Raw genomic sequence first — 24,085 nt, forward strand, 5'->3', positions numbered from 1 at the left:
ATGCCATTAACCTAGTGTATGTGGTTGTGTGTAATATTCTTCTACTGGTGTATCACTATAGAGCTTTGTGATCATACAGTATGTGGAGTGTCTGCTGTTGTCCATTTATGGATTGTACTGCAGAGTTTAGCAAGCTACATTAGCCTTGGACGTGCAGCCAATAAATCAATCTATCTATCTATCTATAGACATTCAGAAATTACTTGTAAAGGTATACAAATGCCTATGAAAAAACATTCCTATGAAATCTTATCTTAGTGATTCACATTTTACTGAAACTATTTTAATTTTCAGGCTGGCCTTTAACATAAGACCCTGAAAAACGTATGTAAAAAATGTAAAGAATACTAACTACTGACAGGCCGAGAGTGAGGTCATGCAGGTAAATATCAGACAGAGGCCGTAAGGTATTGACCGAGCGATAGCGAGGTTGATAATGCGGGGCCGAAGTCTGATATACCTGCATGATCGAACGGTCGAGGTTAGTAAGTTGTTTATTATATGGCATTTAAGCTCTTTTCATTTTGAAAATAAATGGTAATTGTAAATAGAAAACATGTCGTTTTGTTCAGCTCTCAAGTCTTCTCACGATGTTTCAGGTGTTGCCTAGCAAACAATGACTTGCTTACTTCAAGTTACAATGATCAATAGAAAACGGACAACAGGGCTCAGCTTAAATGGCTTTAATTTACAGTAAAACGCAAGGTTTTCAAACTATAGTAGTCAAGTCTTCATCATCACTTTCAATAACACATTTTCGCTGCTTCTGAAGTCCTATAAAGTATTACCCAAAATATCAAAATGTTCGCGAATTCTGTCAACTGTCATGTTACCACGACATTCAACTGGTTTCCTGTTCTCAGATAATTTCATAATAGAAGTCATGATTCTATCAATACATGCTCAGGACTGTTGATGTATCGCTAATTTTTAAGGATGTAATGTTTAGTACTTGGTACATGGTATCACTCATTTTTAAGATTGATGGGGTGTGCAATAAGAATACTTATCAGACCGCAGACCGGCTAGAACGTCAATGCGCGGCTGGCATGACTACCCATTAGCCAATCAGAATGCTCGTACTGTCGTTGCCATATAATAAGAGGTAATATTGGGAAATATTTTTTGACAAAAAAATTGCTTCTTGCTTGGCCAAGAAAACAGAAGGTGCTATGAATGGGAATTTCACACACTAATAGCTGTCCTCAAGTCCTGTCAGAGAAAACCTGCTGCGCAATGACTGCGATGAGACTAAACAACTCTGACTGTGCAAGGGCCCACAGTTGTGAAACAACAGCTTCGTGCCTCACCAGCGCTTATTGTCCCCTAAGGAGGACACTTAAAACACACAGGAAACTGACACACTGTTTACCCTCAACAAAGAATTAGTCCACTCGAAAACACACTTTGAGCAGACAAGGAGTGTTTCCGTTGTAGTTTCCTTGCGAGTTTCCTTGTGTGCTTGTCGCCGTGCTTGGTGTATGCATGTTGGTGCACATGTGCATACATCTGCATGTATAATGAATGGGCTGTGGCCCTGATTGCATGCTTTTTTTCCAGAAATGGCAGCGTGACGTGTTCTTGCACCACATGAGCTGAACACACACATGACAAGTCACAACGAGTGGCCATGAAAAATGCATGGCTTGGTGGCCGTATTGAGCAAATGGATGCATAATTGATGTCCAGTCACTCTCAATGAATCATGTGAGCCAGATCTAGCATGTACCCATACCCAAGTAAAATGAGGGTTATGTCACACTGCTGACCATTCAGTACACCTTGGACACTGTGCACATCCGTGGATTCACCTCATAGGAGTATTCTGACGACAGCAGGCATCTACAAGAGCACAGTATCCCTACAAGATGGGGGTACAGCCATTGGAGGGTTAAGATAGTTCAGTGAGTCAGGCACTATGAGAATATATTGTGGCGATCTAGCATGGTAGGAGGCCAAGAATTCAATTCTCAAAGTGATTCCTGTGCTCCAATTCACCGCACAGCCCCAGGACTGCTATTCATTAACATCAGTTAAAAAACATGTACACATTTACACATAATGGGAAAAAAGAAAGGCAGGTGTTAACACTGATAAGGACATTGACAGTGACAGATAAAGCTAGACTAACACAATTAACTAATACAAGACTTAAATCAGCATAACACAGAGACAAAATGATATCAGTCACACCAGTCACAAAATGGAGGCATGAACAACATTTAACCAGAACAGAACACTGCAAATGACAGAATAAACAACCTCTCATTCGCACAGCATGCTGGGAACCACCCACAGTGCCTCGCTCCGCAGCATGCTGGAATATTACCTCAACACGTCACAATACGGATATCAGTATGTTAGTTAAGGACTGAGTGACTGCTTCTGCTGTACGTGTGTCTTCTTACTCTGATGAAGTCAAGCAACCAAGAAGGGAAAGTCACAGCCAATGCAATGTCCATACAGTCCTGAAGCCAAGGACACTACAGTACATTGGGCAAGAAAATAAATCAAATGTGATAGAGAAAGAGTGAGCTGCAAGGTGGAAGAAAAACTCTATTCAACATGGACTGATAAGACTCATAAAGAGTACATACTCTTTTTTTCAGATGATGCCAACAGGGTACACATATTTTTATTAAATTGGTTGAAGTTTTTTCATTATACACTGCCAGACCTAATTCTTAACATTCGTCACAATGAAACACTGATTGCTACTGTCTATTTGGAGCTAGCTGGTTTTTAAGAAGCAGTAAAATCGCAGATGGCAAGGCATCTTTATTACTGTCAAAGAACCTGGTTATGAAACAGCACCTATTCAAAAAATCCTCATCCAATCTGTATGGACAATAGCAACCACATAAGGCCAACGTACTCTACCCTGATTGGAGAGCATTCTGGCCCGGTTGCTAGCGCGACTGATGGCGGAGCTGGCAGGACACAGAGAGACCTTCCTTCTCACACCATTGTCCCACACAGCCTTGAGTCTTCTCCTCTAAAGCCTTTGGCAGCCGACAGAAGATTTTTCAATTTACGAACGTCTGCAGACACATTCAGTCCAGCGGCAGAGGAGTCAATACACTCTCCGTTTCCTTCTGACCTTTCCAACTTCTGAGAGACATCACCACGCTGAAGAGGGTGAGGAGGAGGAGGAGGAGAGGCTGAGGAAGGGAAGAAAAAGCTGCTGGCTGGCTGCACTATTCAGTCGCCGCACACAAGACTCAAGGCTGAAGGGAAAATTGAATCTGGTGAATGCGCAGTAAACCAAGGCCAGGGCCACAGCGGAGAACAAATAACAAGCGATGGATCGTGACTTCGGGGAAGCTACCTGGTAGAGAGAGAGAGTTAGACAGGAATTTAAATGTTTTTTTTTGCCAACACCCACCCAACTCTGCACACCACGGAAAGCCGAGTCACCGGTCGAAAAGGCTGTTCTGTAGTCTATCAAGTAGACATGTAAAATGTTACAGAGGAGGAACTAGTGCTGATGAGCAGCACATTAGAGTGCAGTGAAATGGCGTCCCCCTGAGCCAAAACGTCTCCTCTCATCAGCAGATGTATCTCTCAACACATTTCCATGATACAATGTATCCCCTCATTCATTCACGCACTGATTTCCTCACTAACTCATTCACTCACCCTCTAGTTCTCTGTGTTTGTATGTATATATACTTGTACATATGCATGTATTTATCTATTCATCTATCTATTTATCTTAATATCTATCTATCTATCTATCTATCTATCTATCCATCTGTCTCTTTGATTTGCAACAGGGAGGAGTAGATGGCAGGTCCAACAGCAGTGAGATACGGTAGATCATTGATTGAGGATGAATATGGATCATTACTCCTGAAATGAATGTATTCATTTTCTCCTTACTGAGCTGAATTAGCAGCACCAGACTGCCTTCCTCCTTGTAATGCCATGTCAGCCTTTTGAGGAAAAGGCCATAACAGATCCTGAGGCTGCACACATCAGCTCTTTCTCTAATATGTCCTCCATTTTACTAGGCTGATCAGTTTAACGAAAGACAGGAACCGCAAAACGGTGAATGTATTTGATTTCCTAATTTTACACCTCTCGCATAATTTAAGCACGTTTTGAAAAAATCTGTACTTGGAAACCTCAACAGAAACCTGGTGCAGTTAGCAGGTCATGCCGTTGGTCTTGGTCCTCACTGCCAAGGACAGTGAAAACTGGATGCAAACGTGTAAATTATGAATTTTGTGGATGAAACATGCAGCACAGAAATGCTCCAGAAGAGCTCCACTCTGTGAAGAACTGACAAGCAACACTGTCATGTAGAGTGTGTGTGTGTGTGTGTGTGTGTGCATTTGCGTGTGCGTGTGAATGTGCGTGTGCGCGTGCGTGTGCTGGTCCACTTAGTTTAGAACCTGGAGCGGTCCCTTTTTTTCCCTGCCATAAAGGCTGTCAGCTCTCTATCTCTCCCCCCCTCCTGCATGTGCACTGCAGTGTATTCTTCCTGCTGGTTGTTTCCACTGTTAGTCTGCGGTGCCTCCACATGCTCATCCTTAAATCAAACTCTGACCCACTAGCTGCTTTCATGGTTGCCTCGACAGAGCCAATTAACTTTGCCTACCTGTTGGTAATACCTCTGGTACTGTGTGCTTTCTTTCAGAAGGGGAGTATGTTTCATCCCTGGATGATCTACTGAATAGCATGAGATAGCATTCTGACCTTGTTTTGAATTTCAAATTTGATTGGCATTTTTAAGGATTCCATAGTACAAATCAGTGCAATTACAGGCTGTTCCTCATATTACTGTCAACTATTTAGCAGAGTGGGACAATCAATATGCAGCAGGGTCAATGGATTGTACGTAAATAGCAGCTGCATTGCAAAATTGCAAAACATTTAGCATATTAAAGCTGACCAAAGTGTCAGTTTGATAATTTGCAACAGGTCTGATAAGGTCATACAAACAGACAGAGCGTAAGGGAGAGAGAGAGAGAGAGAGAGAGAGAGAGATCTATGGCATAACTGGGACATGCTTTGCTTCCAAACCATGAGGGCAAAGCATTTTATCCACCTGAAAAGGTGGAACATTGACTGAAGAAAGGTCTCTGCATGTCTTCTTAATCAGTGGTAATCAGTGGTCTCCGCGTGTCTTCTTAACCAGTGGGAATCAGTTGTCATCTTTCACTACATTCTTTGGAGATTATAGGCTATGATACATATATACATACAGTATATTATGAAAATATTCTCCCTGCGTGAATATACTGCACAGTAGTCTTATCACAGTAGTAATACATATGTATAACATACATACTATGTATAACAGGAAGACATAGCAGATATCTTAATTACACACACACACACACACACCAAAAAGAATTTACAACAAAAACAAGCAAATGTAAGAAAAGTAAAATGGAGACACATATTTCTGCTGTGGGACTGTGTGGTGTTCAGTAGTTACCAAAGGCCGACTTGCCGCAGAAGGCTTTGTTCATCTGTTACTGTAAGACTGGAAGAATGCTGACCTCTGCTGGTGCTCTGCTATATTGGGTGCCATGGAGTCAAAGGCAGTTCAGTCACTAGCTCAGACGGACAGCCAGCAGTCAGGATCTGGCCAGTGAGACTAACACTGCTTTAATTTAATGAACATAAACGTATTAGCAGGATATGCGTGACCCACGTGAACTCTATCCCACAGTAAAGTAACCAGTTGTGTGATGACGATTAAAATCCTATTACTATGGTCATTACATACATTAGAAGACCGCAAAACTCATTTGAATGCGGAATGATCCTGCGGCTGATTTGACTAAATGTTGCATTAAAAAATATGGAATGTGTAAAAGTCCCATCTTGGAATTTCAGTGATTTAATTAGCAACTCAAGAAATAATATTTGTAACGGTCATGAAATACAAAGCATGACACTGTCATATAAAAAAACAAAATTCTGAAAATAATCTGTTGTTATGCTCATACACAGAATACAAGGTGTGCATCACATTTAGGAATGTTGATGTAGTTGGTTTGCTTTTGGTGGAGAATGAGGTGGAATAGAATTTCCCTTGAAATGGGAGCAGTTAACTCAAATCTTTCAGGAAATGTAACAGTAAGATGTGGTAAAAACACAGTACACAGCATGTTGAAGCATGTTTTTATAATCAACCAGTACTCTTTAAATTAATTGCTATGGTATGTACTGTAGTCATGTGAAGAACAGATAAACACACCTGCTATGCACTTTGCAGAACTTTGGTCAGGGTCAGAGCAGCCCGAGAAAATGTACAAAAAGCTTTCACAGCACGATATTGCCAACTTTATCGCCAAGACATACTAAGCATACTAGCAATCGCACTAGCAAGACTTTTATCTGTGCCAACTGTAATTGGTGTTTGTTTTGGTAGTCTTACTGCTGCTTTAACAAAATGATTTCCAGAAACAACTAAATTGTATAACTCATTTAGCCCTTAAGAGGTCATACATATCTCTTATATTGTATACATATGAAAAGGCCGGACATGAGTAATATCACTGCAAAGTTGAGTTTATTGTGTGTACAGATCATTATTATGACTTTGTTTTAGTTGTGATATGAATTCTCTTATAAAAGCTTCTTCCTCTTACAGTAAGAAATAACTTACAAAGGATTTTAAGAAAACATGAACTCAGGGCCTGATTTACTAACAGGATTGCGCCCATTTTCTGGCGTAAAATAGCGGTCGTAACGAAAAACGGTATTTACTAAGCTGGCGCAGCGCATATTAACGCTTTGAGGGTGTGTACCTGCAAACAGGTGGGATGGTTCGGAAACGTGGGTGGTAACGTAGGCGTGTAGCGCTATTTAATGGGAGGAGTGCGCCTAATGATGAACTGCGTGGTATTTACTAAACTGCCCGGCGAGCGCACATCTCTGATTTGCAGGCTAATTCTCCGCCTCATAAAAGCACGTCTTAACCAAGCGCATTTCCACTGAGTCTGAAAACGTTGATATGGCAGCAGCAAGGCAAAGACATAGACAGAGACAGCGAACAGAAATATTTGTTTCAACTCGTATAATTCATATATATGAAATTAAACTTTCCGAACGTAATTGGAGAAATTGATCGCACCCACATGCAAACAGTCCCACCTTCAATCCGCGAACACGTTTACCGAAAAAGAAAGCACACATATTCAATGAATGTCCAGGTCATATGTGATGCCAACATGACCATTACTTACGTGGAAGTGGTCTGTCCATGACAGTTTTATCTTTCGGAATAGTGCCATTTATCCATGATTGAGCAACGGTGATTTTGGAGAGGCCTGTCTACTTGGTAAATGTATTTGTTTCAGTGGGGATATATTGTAGTGAACCCATGTCCCTTGTAGAACGTATTAATCTCGCCATGTACACATATATATTGTTATAATAGACAGTTTATGCATTAATGCCACCAATAGCATATTATTTATAATCGTGTTCTTTTAAACATCTCGCTGTAGATGATGGCGGGCAAAACAACAATATAACCCATTGAATCAGGTTCAGTGATTGAGCGAACGTGAACCAATATATCTATCTCGCTATCTATTCGCTATCTATTCGCTGAACCTTATTTTTTTCTTCCTCGAATCTCCATGGTGGCAGTAACTTGCTGGCAAGTTCTCCAGTCTTTTAACGGTGCGCTAAATAATGATTGCCCAGCGCGTATCTGGCTTGATAAATATCACGGAAAATGCGGGGAATCACCGTGCGTTAATGTGCGCCTGGCAAAGATGCGTTCGCAAATCAATCTTAGTAAATCAGGCTCTTTAAAGGGCGGAGTAAGCACAGTTTGCCCAGCGCAGATCTGGCTTGATAAATACCAAGTAAAATGCGCAAAAACACCGTGCGTTAATTTGCGAACGCAGATTAAGAAGCGCTCGCATATTAGTAAATCAGGCCCCCAGTGTCAACAAGCATTTAGGGAAGATCGACATACCTGTGGAACAGCACTTGACTGAACTCACAAAAACCAATGCCCATGTTCAAGTTTCAGTGTTGAAGCTCTTGTAAACTTTTTGCAACAGTGGCTGTCGCGCCACTCTCATTGTCCTCGTCTTGCTGGTCTTAGCCAGGCACAGGCCCACACACCCCCTCCTGAAGAAAGGACACGCTCCCTCTATCCCTGTAGCGGAGTAGTGTGTGCAATGACAGTCATTTCTCCAGGCATCACAGCTAGTGTCTCTTGCAGATCAGGCTGCCTCTGTGGATTTCTTTTCTCAGGTTTCTCACCCTGCCGGGACCACCCTGGGGCCGGGGTCAGGTGGAGCAGTGGCCGTCCGAGAGGGTGTCAGTGGAGCTGGTGGTGGTGAGTGCAGGGTAGGGCCGCGGCTGGTCCAGGTTGACGTAGGTGACTCCAAGGTTGATGTAGTGCTCCCCCTCCAGGCAGGACAGGATCTCCTGCACCACCTGCACCAGGGCGTGGAAGTTGGGCCGCATTTCTGGCCCAGGGGCCCAGCACTGAAGCATTACAGAGAACCTGCAGGGGGCAGCAGAGTACAAGCCAGAGTCAATGCCACTGGCTGGTTTATATGTCACACCATACACAGGTTAAAGGTGCCGTGCTTCTACGACTCGTAAAGATTTATAGTTCTCCATCGGTTGGTTGGTGTCGCAAAGCAATTCATTTTGGATTAGGACCAAACTCCGTAGATGGTCATATTTGTGCATAAAATTAGTTTGTTTGACTTTTTTTGCTTAGATCTTTTAAAAGTTACCGAGAAATAGACACTGTGAAATGTAAAAACCTTGTTATTGAGAAATAGAAATAGAGAGAGAGAGAGAGAGAGAGAGAGAGAGAGAGTGAGTGAGTGAGTGAGTGAGTGTCTTACAGTTCATCAGGGCAGTACTGAGGCTGAGGGAGTCTTCGGCCTTTCAGCAAGTAATGGGTGATGTCATAGGGATCCACGTCTGGGTAGGGGCTTGCTCCTCTGGTTAGCATCTCCCACATCATCACACCAAATGACCACTGCCAAACACACACAAGACATGTGTGTACATGTAAGTGTGTGTGTGTCTGTATGAGAGTGTGTGTATGGATGAGTCACTGGACACTGAGAGTCAGAGGGTGTGTCTGTTGGTGTCTGTGTGTGTGTCTCTGCATGTACAGTATGCCTATTAGTAGAGGTTGGCTATGGGTACGGACAAATATTAAGATATTATATCGGGCTAGGACACATCAGTGCGATAACGATAAGGCATTGAACATTCCATATTTAAAATATCTTAATAAAGAGTGAAGTCAACGTGTCTGCTTCACATGATGGAGAAGTTTGTTTTTGAGAATAAATATCACATTTAGGATAACAGCCTTCTTCCTGTGGCAGGAATTTGTTTATGTCCTAACTGTGACAATACGATTACAGGCAGGAAACTGGCATCATGAAGGAAGTTAAAAAGAATCTGGAGAGTTTAAAACGATACTAAACAAAGGAAAATCTACTGGATGGAGATAGTTCTGGTTAGTATTCAATGCGAATTCTAATTAGGGTGTTGGATATGTTCAATGTAAGAAGTGTGAAGTTTTAATGCAATATGATTGATGCCATCCTCTTTCTCCACAAAAACGTGGATTAAACCTTGATGGTTCTACTATGTAGATAGTTTTATATTGAATGATGGTGTGCACTTAAAGTTTTCAAGATGGTAAGAATTGTTTGTTGTGCCTCCTTTGGTGTAGCCTATAACGTGAGTTTTATTTCGGCTTAGCGTGTGTAATGTGTAGGCTATTTCATTCCGTTCTTACAATATGAATAATTTAATTTCAATATGCTTTTTGGTCTTCCTGCGTGCGCTTGTGCGTTTAACAGCGCTTGTTTGTGTGAGCGAGTGCATTTATCTGTCGATGCCGAGTTTAACAAAGGCAGGCTATTCTCAAAAAAACGTACGTAAATGTGTCATTAGTATGAACAGTTGAGACATTGATTCAGTCGGGCTCGGGTCGGGTTCGGACAAACTATTTGAATGGCTGCCGGGCTCAGGCCGGGCTCGGGCACTACTCTGTCGGAACAGGGGTCGGGCTCGGACAGAAAAATGTGGCCCGATCCACACTCTAATGCCTATATGTTTACATAAGTAGGGTGTGAGGCTATCTCTTCAGTTACTTTACCACGTCTGATTTAGTCGTAAACTTCTGAGTCTGCAGACTCTCCAAGGCCATCCACTTCACAGGCAGCTTGGCCTTTTTGTGGTCCTGGATGCTGTAGTACTCTTTGTCAAACACGTCCCGCGCCATGCCAAAGTCTGCCACCTTTACTGTGAAGGTCTCATCCAGCCTGCCCGTGAGAGTATACAATAGACAATCAGCAGCTGCACACCGCAGCCGTTATGAAAGATCACATCAGTGGGGTAAGATGAAGGAAGACACAAGACAAGGAAGGAATCACATGAGATTATCCCACATATGAAACCTGCAGGGCTGAAGTTATGGCAAATTACTTTTATTTTCATAATCAATAATCAGTTTTCTTTGAATTTGTCCTACCACCCGAGAGTACCAATGTTTAAAAGGGTACTTTGATGCACCAGCAAATTTTCTAAGCATGACTATGCAAAGGCCTTGAATCTCAATCTAATTTAATTGTGCTTTCTGGCTACTGAAGCCTTATTAAAATTCGTACACAACCATAACACTTCATTTTCAGGGTTAATAATGCCAAGACAGGTGCAGGGGAGACCAAGCCCAGGCTCTGCAGGCATATTATTATTACTGCCTGTTCTGCCCAGCCGGCTGATGACTCACATGCAGTTGCGTGCTGCCAAGTCCCTGTGCACAAACTTCTTCTGCGCCAGGTACTCCATCCCCTTGGCAACCTGCAAGCCAAAGCCAATCAGGTCCTTCACGGTGGGGTTCTGAACAAAGTAAAGAGAGTGTTAGGAAAGCACATCGACATGACCTCAAGTAAGGTGCGGCTAGCAGCACAAGGACTGTTCCTACCTGTGCATGAATGTGAAACATGTATTAAGGAAACAGACACAAAACTTTGAAACTTTTGAAATGTAAAAGACCATGACCAAGAAACTTCATGTTACAGCAGACTTACCTGTCTTGGGATAGGAGCAATACTTTATGAAGTGCATCAGTCACATAAACATGATATGACTAATAGGGCTGAACGATTAATTGCATTTGCATGACAATTTTTTTTTAAGATGGTACATTTTGCATACAGTGTTTAAAAAGTGCATAAATTGTGTTTATACTTACAATGACTTTGTTTAAATTACTTAAATGCACAGTGGCAAGCCACCAGTTATTGTTCTAGTTTCTGTAATGAGCAGATAAATAAAAATGTAAAATGTGGGAAAGAATATTTTACACTAAATGTATCTAATATTGTGTTGGTCATATTTAAATCATTCATTACGTTTTGTTGGGCAAAAAAGAGGATCAAATAAAATAAATCGTATATCAAATCGCAATTGCAATTTTTGGAGAAATAAAATCGTAATCCTCCTCACCCGCTGTTCACTGCGGATGAAGTGGCGCAGGTCACCGTGCTTCATGTAGGGCAGAACCACAAGGGGGAGCCCCTCAGAGGGCAGCAGGATGCCCAGCAGAGAGAGCACATGGGGGTGGTGGAAAGCCCTCATGGTGATGCCCTCCCGCAGGAACTGCTCCACCTCCTCCAGGTCTGTTATTCCTGTAACACATACACACATACACCCCTAAATCTTATGATAAAGACAGAGGTATTGCCATGAAGAGGACTTGACCTACAATCTGGATCAAAATTAGCAATTTGGCTGACAATATGACACATTTTTACTGGGCATCATTACAACATTAAATCAATGAGTAAGTCTATATAATTTACAATCAGAAAAAAAAGAGTGTTTATTCAAACTAACAATACAATACAAACAATCCATATTACCCTATGCCTATACATTAGGCGTTAATTGAAAACCCTCCAAATATCATGCACTCACTGGTCAATGATTTCACAGCACAGTGGATCTCCTGGTCATGATCATCCCTCAAGTAGCCATGGTACACAGTTCCAAAATGACCTGAGCAAAAAAAAAAAAACCAGGGTTTCATTGGTTCATTTAACAGAGACGTTTGAAGTTTAGGAAAAATCACTGAAATCTTTGTTGGAATGTAAGGGCCATCCACTGCTGGAAAAACAATGAACCAATGGGATTGATGATTTTACCAGTACACATGCAATTTAAGTAGTCAAATAAATGGTATTAGAAGCTGAAAAATGTTAAGCAATGCTGAAGGTAGTATTTGATTGGAATGATAGTGTCACCACAGCGAATTGATAAATAGACTTTACCCTTCCCGACGATCTGTCCATAATGAACGGTGAGCATCTCGGCAGGGATCAACACATTCTTCACCTCCTCCAGAAGATCATCCCGCAGCGCCTTCACAGAGATGGCCTCCGGCGACAGCAGCGGTAGCGAGCTACTGGCAAAGGCTCCAGCATAAGCCACTCCAGGAAATGCTATTGGGGCTGAACCGGACGTGGGGGTCTGAGATGGATCTGGGGGTGAAGGTGTGTGGGAGTGGGCAACTGTGAAAGACAGCCAGGACCTCAGGAAGCCCACAGAACACTGCAACAGTACGCAAGTGGTGCTATTGCAGTGAACTGTCTGGTCTAACGGGGATCTTTGTGAGAACGATTAGCTGGTACTTAACCCCAGCAATCATTTCATCAATCAATCAATCGTCCATTTAGTTGCAGCTTACCTCTTCTATAGTCACCCATAAGCAGATTTTCAGTAGCTGGCCCACCACCTCGACTGGAGTTGCGAGACAACCGGTGTTCAACGGCAGCTGTGAAGCAGGATCAAATCTTCATTCTGTCTCCTCACTGCCTCCACTTAGAGACACTTTTTCATGGTCTACTCTCAATTTTTCAGACATTCACGTTCACCTGAGCCCAAAAGCTAAACAGCTGACAGCTAAATCCTTCTTCTGCTACTCCACAGACCTGTTGTGCAATGTTCTGCCAGTTGTACCATGCTAAATTCCTTCAAGCCCTATAAAATGCAATCCATGCAACAAGTAATTTCCTGCAACTTCATTATGGTAGCACCTTGTGAAGTTTCCTTTGGTTAGTGCATAAAAACTTTGTGGTGGTAGCGTCAAGATGTTTGTCATTTAACTTCACACTAATGTGGTGTGTTTCAACTTACTTACACATAAACTAAATTTTTTACCCTTCACAGTTTTTAGCTAGGAGCATTGTTACTGCTTCAATTCTCACCGTTCTTCTTCTTCCTCAAAGTGTGCATAATGACGAAGGCCAGCGCAGCCCCAACTAGCAGTGCTACTATGATGCAACACACGATCGTTGCTATGGTTTCGTCCCCTGCATACTCCACCCAGCCCACTTCATGGATCAGCCCATTCACTACCACCTGACAAAAACAGGAGAGACACTGATTCAGGTTTACAATTTCCACTGAGCAATACACTGAGCAATACATTTCTGTTATCTGAGGACTGGGAGTCAAAGAGAGCCAAAAGCAGCACTGGGTACCCTCTAGTTTTTTACCAAAATGTATCTACGTGATATACAGTATAAACTTTTCACAATTATGGAGGCTGATCAATTGCTTACAGGCTGGTGTAAGTCAAGGGCAAGATGTAGGTTAAATAATCAAGACATTGTGTTTAAGATTTAATTCAAGGTTAAAATATTATACAATATTGTTTTAACTATTTAAATCTAAAATCCCAACCATATGAATATACACATGGTGATGTGATCATAGTCTTCAATATACAGCACACGATTTGTATTATGTTGATCTTGTTTGTCAGTGTTGTAATAATTGGCTTTATGTTTGCTTCTGTGGTGTGTGGACGGAGATCACAGACAGTCAGTGTGTTCAGGTTCCTCACCCTAACAGGAACCCCCTCGTCGGGAATGATCAGGTCTTTTGGGATTCTGCAAGTGATCTCGTTCTCCAGGATCTGGGCATGGCAGTCCACCCCTCCCAGTGTCATTGTGATGTTCATGCAGGAGCGGACTACACTCAGCTTCTCATGCTGAAAAACAAATTGGAATTACACTGTAAGTATTTAGCACTGAACCAACCAAAGTGGAGTATGTAAGCACTAAACCAACCAAAGTGGAGTATGTAAGCACTGAACCAACCAAAGTGGAGGATGTAAGCACTGAACCCCACAAAGAGGAGTATGTCAGCACTGAACCCCACAAAGTGGAGTATGTCAGCACTGAACCCCACAAAGTGGAGTATGTCAGCACTGAACCCCACAAAGAGGAGTATGTCAGCACTGAACCCCACAAAGTGGAGTATGTCAGCACTGAACCCCACAAAGTGGAGTATGTCAGCACTGAACCCCACAAAGTGGCTAAATTGTATCCCTACTGTGCTTCTGTACATGAAAGCAAAACCCCACTTTTAGCTTGGTATAGTAATTTGATGTTGTTAGTACCATGCTATACTAACAGGACTGATCAAATACACACATGCAGTGAAACTTCATCCTGGCCTTGACCGAGCTTCAGCCGGCGGCCCTCCTGCTCAATGGGGATGGGCTTGGCATACGGATGGCAGGAGAAGGGCTGCTTGATGACCCCTTTGGCTCCGTCCATGTCCACGGACAGCACCCCATCAGACTCCACACACACAGGGGTGAGACACTGCATCTCAGTGGGGTTTGCCGTGTGTGTACACTCCTGGGATTCATAAAAGAGAGAGAGGCCTAGACTTTAAATATTACCAATTACTGGCCAACAAATCATGGCATAAATGGACCAAATTGTTCAGCTTCTCATTATTTGATGGAAACTTCAGCTGTTAGAACTATTGAGAGGCTCTAACCTGAAAGGAAGCATTTGGTGAATTATTTGGTTTGAATCGGACAATGGATCTCACTACAGAATCCAGGTTCTTGCCAATCAATGTGATGTTGGATCCTCTGTCATAGAAGGAAAAACAGTATCCAAACTATTAATCAGTGGCAAGTGTCATATAGGATGTTGGAATTAGAATAGGCTATTCAATCTAAATTCTATTAAATTCAACAGTTTAATATATTTAATAGAGGTATCTGCTCTGGTAAACCAGGGACTAAATATTTAGGATGTCCTCTATGAGGACTTTTACACTGAGTGAGTACCTGTCGAAGCTGCAGGCTGGCAACACCATCATTACCACTGGGTTCTTCTTGTAGCTGAACACCCTTGCTGTTGTGACCTGTGACTGGTCAATAATCATCTTTAAAGGTGCATCTCCCAGCTGTGATGCATTACCAGAGACGCAAATAACAGAAGACACCGTCCCATTGGTGGAGACACTGTTTTGTAAAGAAGACAACTGTCCTCACTCTTAACTCTGTGTCACATGGAGGCAAACTGTTTGCATTCACTCTGACAGCCATTTTAAACTCATGTTGAAAACTAAGGCTTGCTTGCTTCTTGCAACATTGTATCTTGGGTTGCTTCTAACAACATTGTAGCTGTTGTTGTTTCTTACAACATTAAAGCTTTTAAGAGGAAATGTAAAACAGAACTGAAAAAGCTCACTCTAAAAGATACTTCATACCACACTGCCAAGCTGTGAAGGTATGCATTTCCAAGAAACTAACTTTTATATCTTCAATGATATCACTGAGTGATACTCAGATTTAAACCTTATTGTAATACCTCTGGATGGGGCACATTTTTTCACCCAAATATATTTGTCTTGTCATTCCAGCTCCCAGATGAGGACCTGAGACTGTGATCCTTGTGCCCCCTATCTGAGGCCCATAGCTGGGGGTGATGTCTGTGATCTCTGGCACCTGATGGGAAAGATACAGACTTGAAAATGAATGTCTTAGACCATGCCTCATCAACAAAACCATTTAAATGAGTTATGAAAGCATAGCCATAAACCACTAGTACAGTTATAAACACAGTTAAGAATATTCATCAGGGTGAAGAAAGGAGCTTGGCAATGGTAGCATGAAGCTTCCAAGCTACGTCATTACCACAAAGGAGAAGCCATCTATCTGGGCTTGGCCTTGGATGGAGTAGCGTCCCTCCACTCTTCCCTCGTCCACCACCAGTGTGATGGATTGGAAAGGTTGAGACACCCCTGACACCTCTGCACCAATCTGACACACCAGTCTGAAAGTCAAATAGATTTTTGTTTGCAAAATAATGTATGTGTATGTGCCCCTGTGTGTCCATGTGACTATGTGCAGGTGGGGTTGTTTGTCTGCTTCACTGACTGGGTGCTGCTGCTCCTCTCGGGCAGCACGGTGCAGGGGGTTCTCCCCACGTTCACCCGGTGCGTCTTAGGGGTGAACGGGGGTCTGAAGGGAGACTGGAACTCCCAACCACACAGAGTCATCTCAGCCCTGCCATCAAGAGGCGCTGTCCTGGGGAAAAACTGCACCACAACAAGAGCAGATGTTAATGGCACTCCTGGAAATGAAGTCATGTAAGGATAAATATGGTGGAGTTCAGTTATGCAATCCCTTTGTGGTCTACAGAGGAATGTTTGAGAGAGATAACGGTCTCTACAACTGACAGAATGAGTTATGCTCTGCTGCCTGAAACCTACAAACACGTCTGTTTCTGGAACAGCCTTTCTATCTACATAGTAGTAAAACGTTACAGGTTCAGGAAATAGTCTCTTAACTGTTACAAAAGTAAAGTAAAAACAGTCAAAAGAACATGCATACAATAATTAGTTGTAGAATGTGTTTCGTTTTATTGTCCATGTGAACTCAATGCTTAGCTTATTCTTGGCACCCCACCACATCTGACGAAATGATTAGCCAATTTACAGTAATACTGCAGTGACTCCTACCTCTATTTCCTGTTGACTGCACCTTGACACTGATAACATTTGCAGGTGTTCTGAGATTCCAGTTCCAACCTGACCTTGTTCTTAAGGAACAGAGGCATGTCAGGAGTTGGTGTCATACCTCTGTGATGATGGGCGGACACGTGTGACTCCTCCACTGGGTGGCGTTGCCGTTGCACTGGGTCTCCAGGGCACAGTGGTCCCCGCACCAGCCACAGCCCATGAAGTGAGGAGCCCCCAGACACAGCTGGCAGTTGGGGAAGTGAGCACAGCCTGGGCCAGTGGGGGACACACTCACCAACTACATCCCCGGCAGGTAAACCCAGCGAGACAGAGAGGCAGGGAGAGAGGGGGAAAATGTGCACACACACAGGAGGGTAAGACATGGTCCAGCCCCCCTCACCTCCAACTTGTTACACCCCTCACACAAACATTATCAGTACACTGGCCCATGGAGGTGAGTGGGCCTACCTTGTTTCCGACCACAAAGAGCAGGGAGTCCACTGACTGGATGGCAGCAGTGCGGGACACTGGCTCTTCTTCACTCAGAGAGTAGTTGGCAAAAATGATGGCACTCGTTCTTCTCAGAACCAGCTGTGAGGATCAAACAATCATCAGATTAGAACAACTGACCTCTCCATTCCCAATAATCCATGTCCTGACCTAATGGACGATTTTCTATGGTCAAATGGGAATACCATATTTGATGGGAACAGAATCTAATGTAAGATAAAATATGAACTTCCCACGCATTTATTAACCTAAACAAACAACACCCATAACCAAAAGTTCAACTCATAGGTTATCTTGCTACCAAACCACAGACAAAAATCAATTATATTTAACCCAAGTTTATAAATAGAATTTTTTTTGTTCACATGACTATTTCAAGCAGCAACAGTTACCATAGTGATCAAACATGGAAATGAGACCATTCTTCCTGTGGTCTGTCCTGTGGTCCAGCTTGTGCATTTGGTAGTTTTTGTTCTCATTGCAGTTATAATTGGACAAACCAAAGGGACCAGGCATCTTACTAATCAAAAAAATGTAGGGGTCTAATGCTTCTATCGCTGTCACAGAAAAGGCACTAATTTGACTAGCTTTGGTAGACATGCATAGGATTCAACGCACTTTCATAAAGCCGACCCCAGAAGCCCTCAGTAGGTGTTGCTACCTGTAGAAGTCTCCCGTTCTCAGTGCCAATGTGAGCCACAGTCATGTTGCCTATGGTGGTGACCAGCAGGGAGGTGAGGAGAACGTCCGTCAGCTCTCCATTGAACAGGTCCGTCCTTTTGAATGGCTTAGACACCATGGTGGGTTGGTATTTACAGCTATCCTCCGCATTCTGTACCAGAGTAAACAGAAACCTAGACATCAAACTACTTTTTATAGTAAAAGAGCTACCAAGAAAATATTTGCCTTTGTTGGCAAGGGTTATTACAGCAAAGAGTAGAAAAAAAGGCATTTTTGTTCTATATCCATGTTAAAATTATGTCGAGAAGCAATCCTGAAAGATATTGCAAGCTCTTTAAGAAGTCATCCTTCATTTCTTATTTGTTAAATTCACTTTTACGTAACTGTTTGATCAGACAGACTAACCTGAGTTGAAAGAATAACGTACAATGTCCAATAGTGTTTTAGTATAAAAAGCTTACTGAATTACTTTTTTAACTAGGGTTAAGTGCCTGCAGTTAAAATACTTAAATACCAATAACAGTATGTCACTGTATTGGATTTCTTTGTGTATTCCTGAATTTAACTTTTCAAACCCTTTATTGGTAGTTTTAATATTATATTTTATATTATATGCTTCGGTTTTTAAAATGTGAATGCATTACTTGCCGCACGTGATTCATCAAGGGTCATTTTATCCAAGGCCATTTTGTAACATGTGTAATCATTATATCTGAACCTTTACAAAGGCCATGTTGTCCGTGTCTAAAATGAAATGTCCAAGACAGAGGTTTCTCAATGAGCCAATGAGTCACACAGGAACCAAGGTGTGCAGAAGAACACCCTGTGAGCCGTGTGGAGTTCTGAGTCAGGTGAGCGTTCAGGATCAGTGCCCACACACACACTGGCACAGAGCAGTGTGGAAACAGGATGGCAAGAACCACACCCAGGCCCAGTTGCCATCCCTGGGCTGGGGGAGACCAGGACAACCATCATTAGGCCCCTGCCATCTGTTAGATTCTGGTGTATTTCTCATGTACAGATCTTAAAGTGTAAGTTTGGCCCCGAATTCCTGTAAGGTTAATAGGTTACCATAAGTGTACCACATCATATGGTTCTCTATGAGAAACAGCTCCAGTGTCCATAAGATGTCTGCTTAGGCCCCTCTGTGTGTGTGCTGTGTGGCATTCCTCAAAGGCGCCCATTCTATCAGGCCCAAGGGCAAGGGCATCAATGAGCTCATGAGACTGTTTACGTGTTCATATGTGTGTGTGTAATCCTTTGGTAGAGATGTTATACATTCTATTTGGCTTACGTAATTATACTGGTTAAATTGGGCTGCGCGCTAGACTCAGGTGAATCAGAGCAAGAATCACGAGAGACGGACACCATCTCCTCTCCAGGACGGATCCACGCGGCTGCTTGTGCCCAAAAAGACTCTGTTCCATTTTGAACTTAGAAATACTTAGGCACAGAAAAGTACTTAGTGATATTTCTTGTCTGCTACAATAAATATCTCTGGCTCTGATCCGAACCGCTTCAGCTTCCTTGATTGAGACAACCTACAACCGACTAGACCATCTTTGTGATTAAGTGTAGTACCCTAAATATAGAAAAGAATCTTACACATCCTACAGTACCTACATCCTACACACCCACACCCACACACACCCACACACACACACCCACACACACCCACACACACCCACACATACACACACACACACACACACATGCATGTATGCTCACACACATACATGCATGCTCACAAAGATCATCCTCTCTGACCTTGCCTAACCTGTCACTTTGTTTAAAGGGTGTCGTTCCTGGCAGCTTAGGAAACCACAGGGGCGAAAGAACATGCTCTGAAAAAACTCTATGATTTGATCACTGTGTAAACGAGACTGAGATGTGTCCGGTGCTGGATACTGTAGTGTTGAAGCTTAAGATCAAACTCCAGTGTGAACATACAACATACCTGGGGTACATCCACTTATAACCCTGAAAAAAAGCTCTTCATTGGTTCCACTTTTTCATGTACAATTCAGCTCCTGACAGCTTTCTGACATCTACTACGTCTAATGTCACTGAAGCATGGCTTTGCAGCTCTCAACATTCAATATTTGTCTCTTTAATCAGCTGTTTGCTTGTGATGCAGTCTACCATATCAGTAGGACACTTGGATGAAGGCACTTGCCAAATGACTTAATGTGAATGTGTTGTTGGGTAGACAAATACTCTAGCTATCAGCCTTAAAACTGACCTAGGAATTGTCCCAATTGTCCCAGTTGCTGCTAATTTCATGATCCATTTGTTTTGTTTCCACTACAGGACAATCATAGGAAATGGTAAGTGTTCCATTGCAGTTTTCAGCAAGTTCTGGGGGTTTAAGGGCAAAGAAGTATCAAACAGCTTGTTCCAGTTTTGTTCACATTTTCATGAGCACTCTTGACACTGCGGAACGGTTCAGGGTTGTGTTATGACTCAATCTTCTGGCGACATAGTGTCATTCTGTGAAAGCCAATTTCTTACAGCCTTCACCTCAGATTACCAAACCATTGGGCCTGTTTTCATACAAACACACACCCACACTCACACATGCAGGCACACACACTCACACACAAATACCAAAGTGAACACTCACGCACCACTCCCTCTCTGCTCCTTGCTCTTCCATGTCCTCCATCTGAACGCTTATCTGATTTATCTCTCCCTGCATTACCTGGCTTTCTGCCTCTGTTCACAAATTCCAATCGGCTACATTCAAAAGCCCTCTAAACTATCACAGGCAAAAAGGCCAGCATGCCCTGTGAAAGGAATGTTCCCATAAAGATTAAGATACTTTATTAAATGTTGAAGAGGCAAAGTCCTACAACTGCCTAAACTACCGAGTTACATACTGAGGTAAAATTTGAGATTTTTTTTTATATCAGTCACTAGTGATGGTACAGGATGTTATGGTGGGTTGAGTTAAGCTAGTTTGTCATTATATACACAGTGATGCAACAACAGTAATTTCCTGTTGTCCAGCCATTAGTTACATTTTCCCTAAGCCAAGGGTATTAGTTCACTAAAGTAAACACAGACATAGTACCTCATCATGAAGTATTTGATCAAGCTAGATTAGGTACATGGGTCAGATGAATGTCATGGGGTAAACTACTGCATAGACTACAGAAGATAGGCAAAAAAGAGTCAACATCTACTGTATATCCTGAACAAAATCTGTACATCCTTGCAATAAAGTATTCATTGTCTTTATCACAGATAGTCTTAATGTATCCCTAAAATGCAGTTTCTCTTTTCTCTCTGAGCTTTCTGGTCTTTGAGATCTCGCCAATAGATCTAAGTGCCTTTTCTACCTTTTCTGTTTCTGGAGCAGGGAAGGGAGGTCAAAATGTAAACTTAGAAATGTAAACATTTGAACTAAGACCGACGGGTAATGGAGGAGTAATGTATGTATTGGGGCGTATTCTATGTGATAACGCAACACTGCTCTTCCTGTGCCTCATGCCAGTGTTAACACATGAAACACTACCATAAAACAAGACAGAACCCATAAAAGCTGTAAACATTTTCTTCAAGCGTATGGCAGGGAAACAAATTTACAACGGAAAGATTCCCTGTTGAGTCACAACGTGTGTGTATCCTGAGGGTGGTGGGGGTTGGGGGGAGAAACGTGTCTGCATTACTTACCCATAACACTTGTATTTACATGAAACCCACTGTCTCTCAGACAGCTATTTTGAATGCTCTTTTTGGCGGTAAAGGTTAGGTGGCTAACAAAGAACAGCTGTAACTAGAACTTTCCATTAAATCTACACTTCTGATGACGTTGTGTTGCAAGATACAGTTTCATTCCAGGCACAAAACAGTTCTGCTGTACCATAATCTCCCAAACAATTAAATGGCATATAAAATGCCATGCCCTGTTTCATAAACTACCTTGCAGCAGCTGTATCTAACAATCTACCAATGCCATAAAAACATGAAGAAGAACTTACAGCCACCATCAGACTACATTTAATATAAAAATCATCTAAGCTGGTAAACTCTGTCGACTTGCTTCCATAAGCAGCAGAGAAGAAGCTCACTGTTGTACAGAAAGAGAGTAGAGTCATAGATAAAGAATTCAAAATTATGAATGATATGGTTCATTAAGTTGATGACTACTAATGTTGCCTTGTACAAATGTTAAGTATATCACATGACATTGTGACAACCTGATGGCTAGAGTTACCCCAAAACTTACCCACTTCAGTTCTTTCAAAACAGACCAGATGGGAACTTAGTTAATCTGGGGGTCTTTCATCTCATCTACAACCCTCCCATGAAATCTACTCTCCTTCACAAAATGGGAGAACTTTACATGACCTTCAACTGTGTCAGCCCTCTGAGATGTCAAAATTACAAAGGAAGCTCAGTGGATGCTTGAGAACTGAATCAGAGCAAAATCAAACGAGGAAAGATGGAAGTTTCCTCTTCGTGTAACTCGTTAATTTTTGCATTCTGTCAGTTGGAGGTGCAGGTGTGAGTGGTGCACCTGGCTGTGCTTTGGTGGGACGTACCTCGTGAGGGCAGCTCATGCAGGGCTGATACTGGCAGAGGCCTCTGGAGAGCTGCTCTGAGCTGGCCTTGCAGCAGTCCTCCACGCCTGTGTCGATTTCCTTGTTGATGGTGTTGACAGGGAAGGCACACAGGGCACACTCGCGGAGCGGCTTCCCCTTCCCATCAGTCTTTGCAAACACCCCATAGAAGATGGGATCCCCGACCTTAACCCCCAGCTCCATTGCCAGCACCTTCCCGGCAATCCCAAAGTGGGCTGCTTGAAGAGCATTGTAGACCACATCCGAGTAACCGCTTGTTCTTCTCCTTCTTTTGTGTTGGAAGCGGCACTCCAGGACAAGTTCGCGGTACAGCCACACCTCGCTGTTGCTGGCTGGAAGCCTGCCGAGCCTCGTCTGGATCTGCGAATCCGCGGCAGTCGGGTTCTCTCTCTGCACTGACAGGAAGTAGACATGCTCCATGGCGCTAAAGCTGTAAATGTAGTCAATGGGGTAGGAGTCTCGCACCTTAGGCAGCACTGTCAGGTTACCAAGCGTTACCTCAAAACCATCCTCAGTCGACAGTGGCCGATACACTGCTATGGAACGCCTACCGTAATGGCTGGCCACAGTGCTATTTACACCACTGGCAACAAAGAAATACACTGTATGTCCACTTTCGACAATGCTGACTTTAGTCCCAAGGGGACTAGCAATACAGGAGGGACAAAAGGATGGGGAGTTTTTCTCCTGATTAAAGAGACATTTGCGATAAACAGGTTCATCATCTTCAATAAGTTCATAGAGGTGGCAAACCCCATATTGAGTGCTGCCGCAGGTGTACAGGAAAGAGTAGTAGGGTTGGGGGTCCAGGAGCAGCACTTGGTTATCTGTGTCCACAGGGGAGCTAGGGTCTCCCTTAAAACCACAGTTACAAGTCTGACATTCAGTGCTTCCGACAGGGCCGGTTTTTACCTGCCATTTCTTCACAAAGTTGTAACCCACAGCCTCCAGCACATTTTGTGATGCCACATAAACCTCCTTCAAATCACGGTTTACCAGTATGTTTTGAATCGGTCTCGCCGTTTTAAACTGATAGCGAGGTGAATAGGGAATAGAGAAATCCACACCTTTTCGAGGAGTACTAGGGCAGGTTTGGATGGCAAAGGAGACATGAATCTGGGTCCAGAGGCATGCTACCAGCATAGAGACCCACTGTACCATCTCCACTTGAAAGGGTGTTTTAGTAGCAAGTAGTTACCACAGTTCTCTGGAGCATTCAAGGAATTTTTAACAATGTGCCTGAATTGAAAAAAGAGAAGCAAGAAAGGTTTTAGTTATTGGCCTACTTCAGCAATAGCATTCCAACATTCCAAACAGGCTAAGTATGTAATAAAAGGCATATTCCATTTAAATATTTGACTGAATGGATTTCACCTTTAACATCAATCAGTATAGACCCGCTATTCTGTTCATAGTAGTATTAAAACAATGACATACTAGTAACACTGGTGTAAAACAGAAAACTGGCTTTATCAATCACATTTTCTTTATTATAAAGTTGGCAACTACTAGAA

The 24,085-nt window shown here is 42.7% G+C and overlaps 1 protein-coding gene across 1 annotated transcript; it reads right to left on the reverse strand.

Annotated features, from left to right (window-relative positions):
* Positions 1-7,937: 7,937 nt before the first annotated feature.
* mst1ra (macrophage stimulating 1 receptor a) lies at positions 7,938-23,732 on the reverse strand (the record flags this gene model as incomplete). Its single annotated transcript, XM_080846179.1, has 20 exons — positions 7,938-8,488; positions 8,841-8,977; positions 10,118-10,283; positions 10,751-10,860; positions 11,470-11,651; positions 11,941-12,021; positions 12,294-12,503; positions 12,710-12,796; positions 13,230-13,383; positions 13,871-14,017; positions 14,463-14,672; positions 14,818-14,914; positions 15,116-15,292; positions 15,642-15,778; positions 15,968-16,106; positions 16,211-16,371; positions 16,913-17,092; positions 17,263-17,385; positions 17,966-18,136; positions 22,533-23,732. The coding sequence occupies 20 exons, from the start codon at positions 23,730-23,732 to the stop codon at positions 8,269-8,271; spliced, it is 4,089 nt and encodes a 1,362-aa protein (XP_080702305.1). The 3' UTR covers positions 7,938-8,268.
* Positions 23,733-24,085: the final 353 nt, after the last annotated feature.

The sequence above is a fragment of the Sprattus sprattus genome (genome assembly GCF_963457725.1).
Source record: "Sprattus sprattus genome assembly, chromosome: 10".
NCBI classification, from domain to species: Eukaryota; Metazoa; Chordata; class Actinopteri; order Clupeiformes; family Clupeidae; genus Sprattus; species Sprattus sprattus.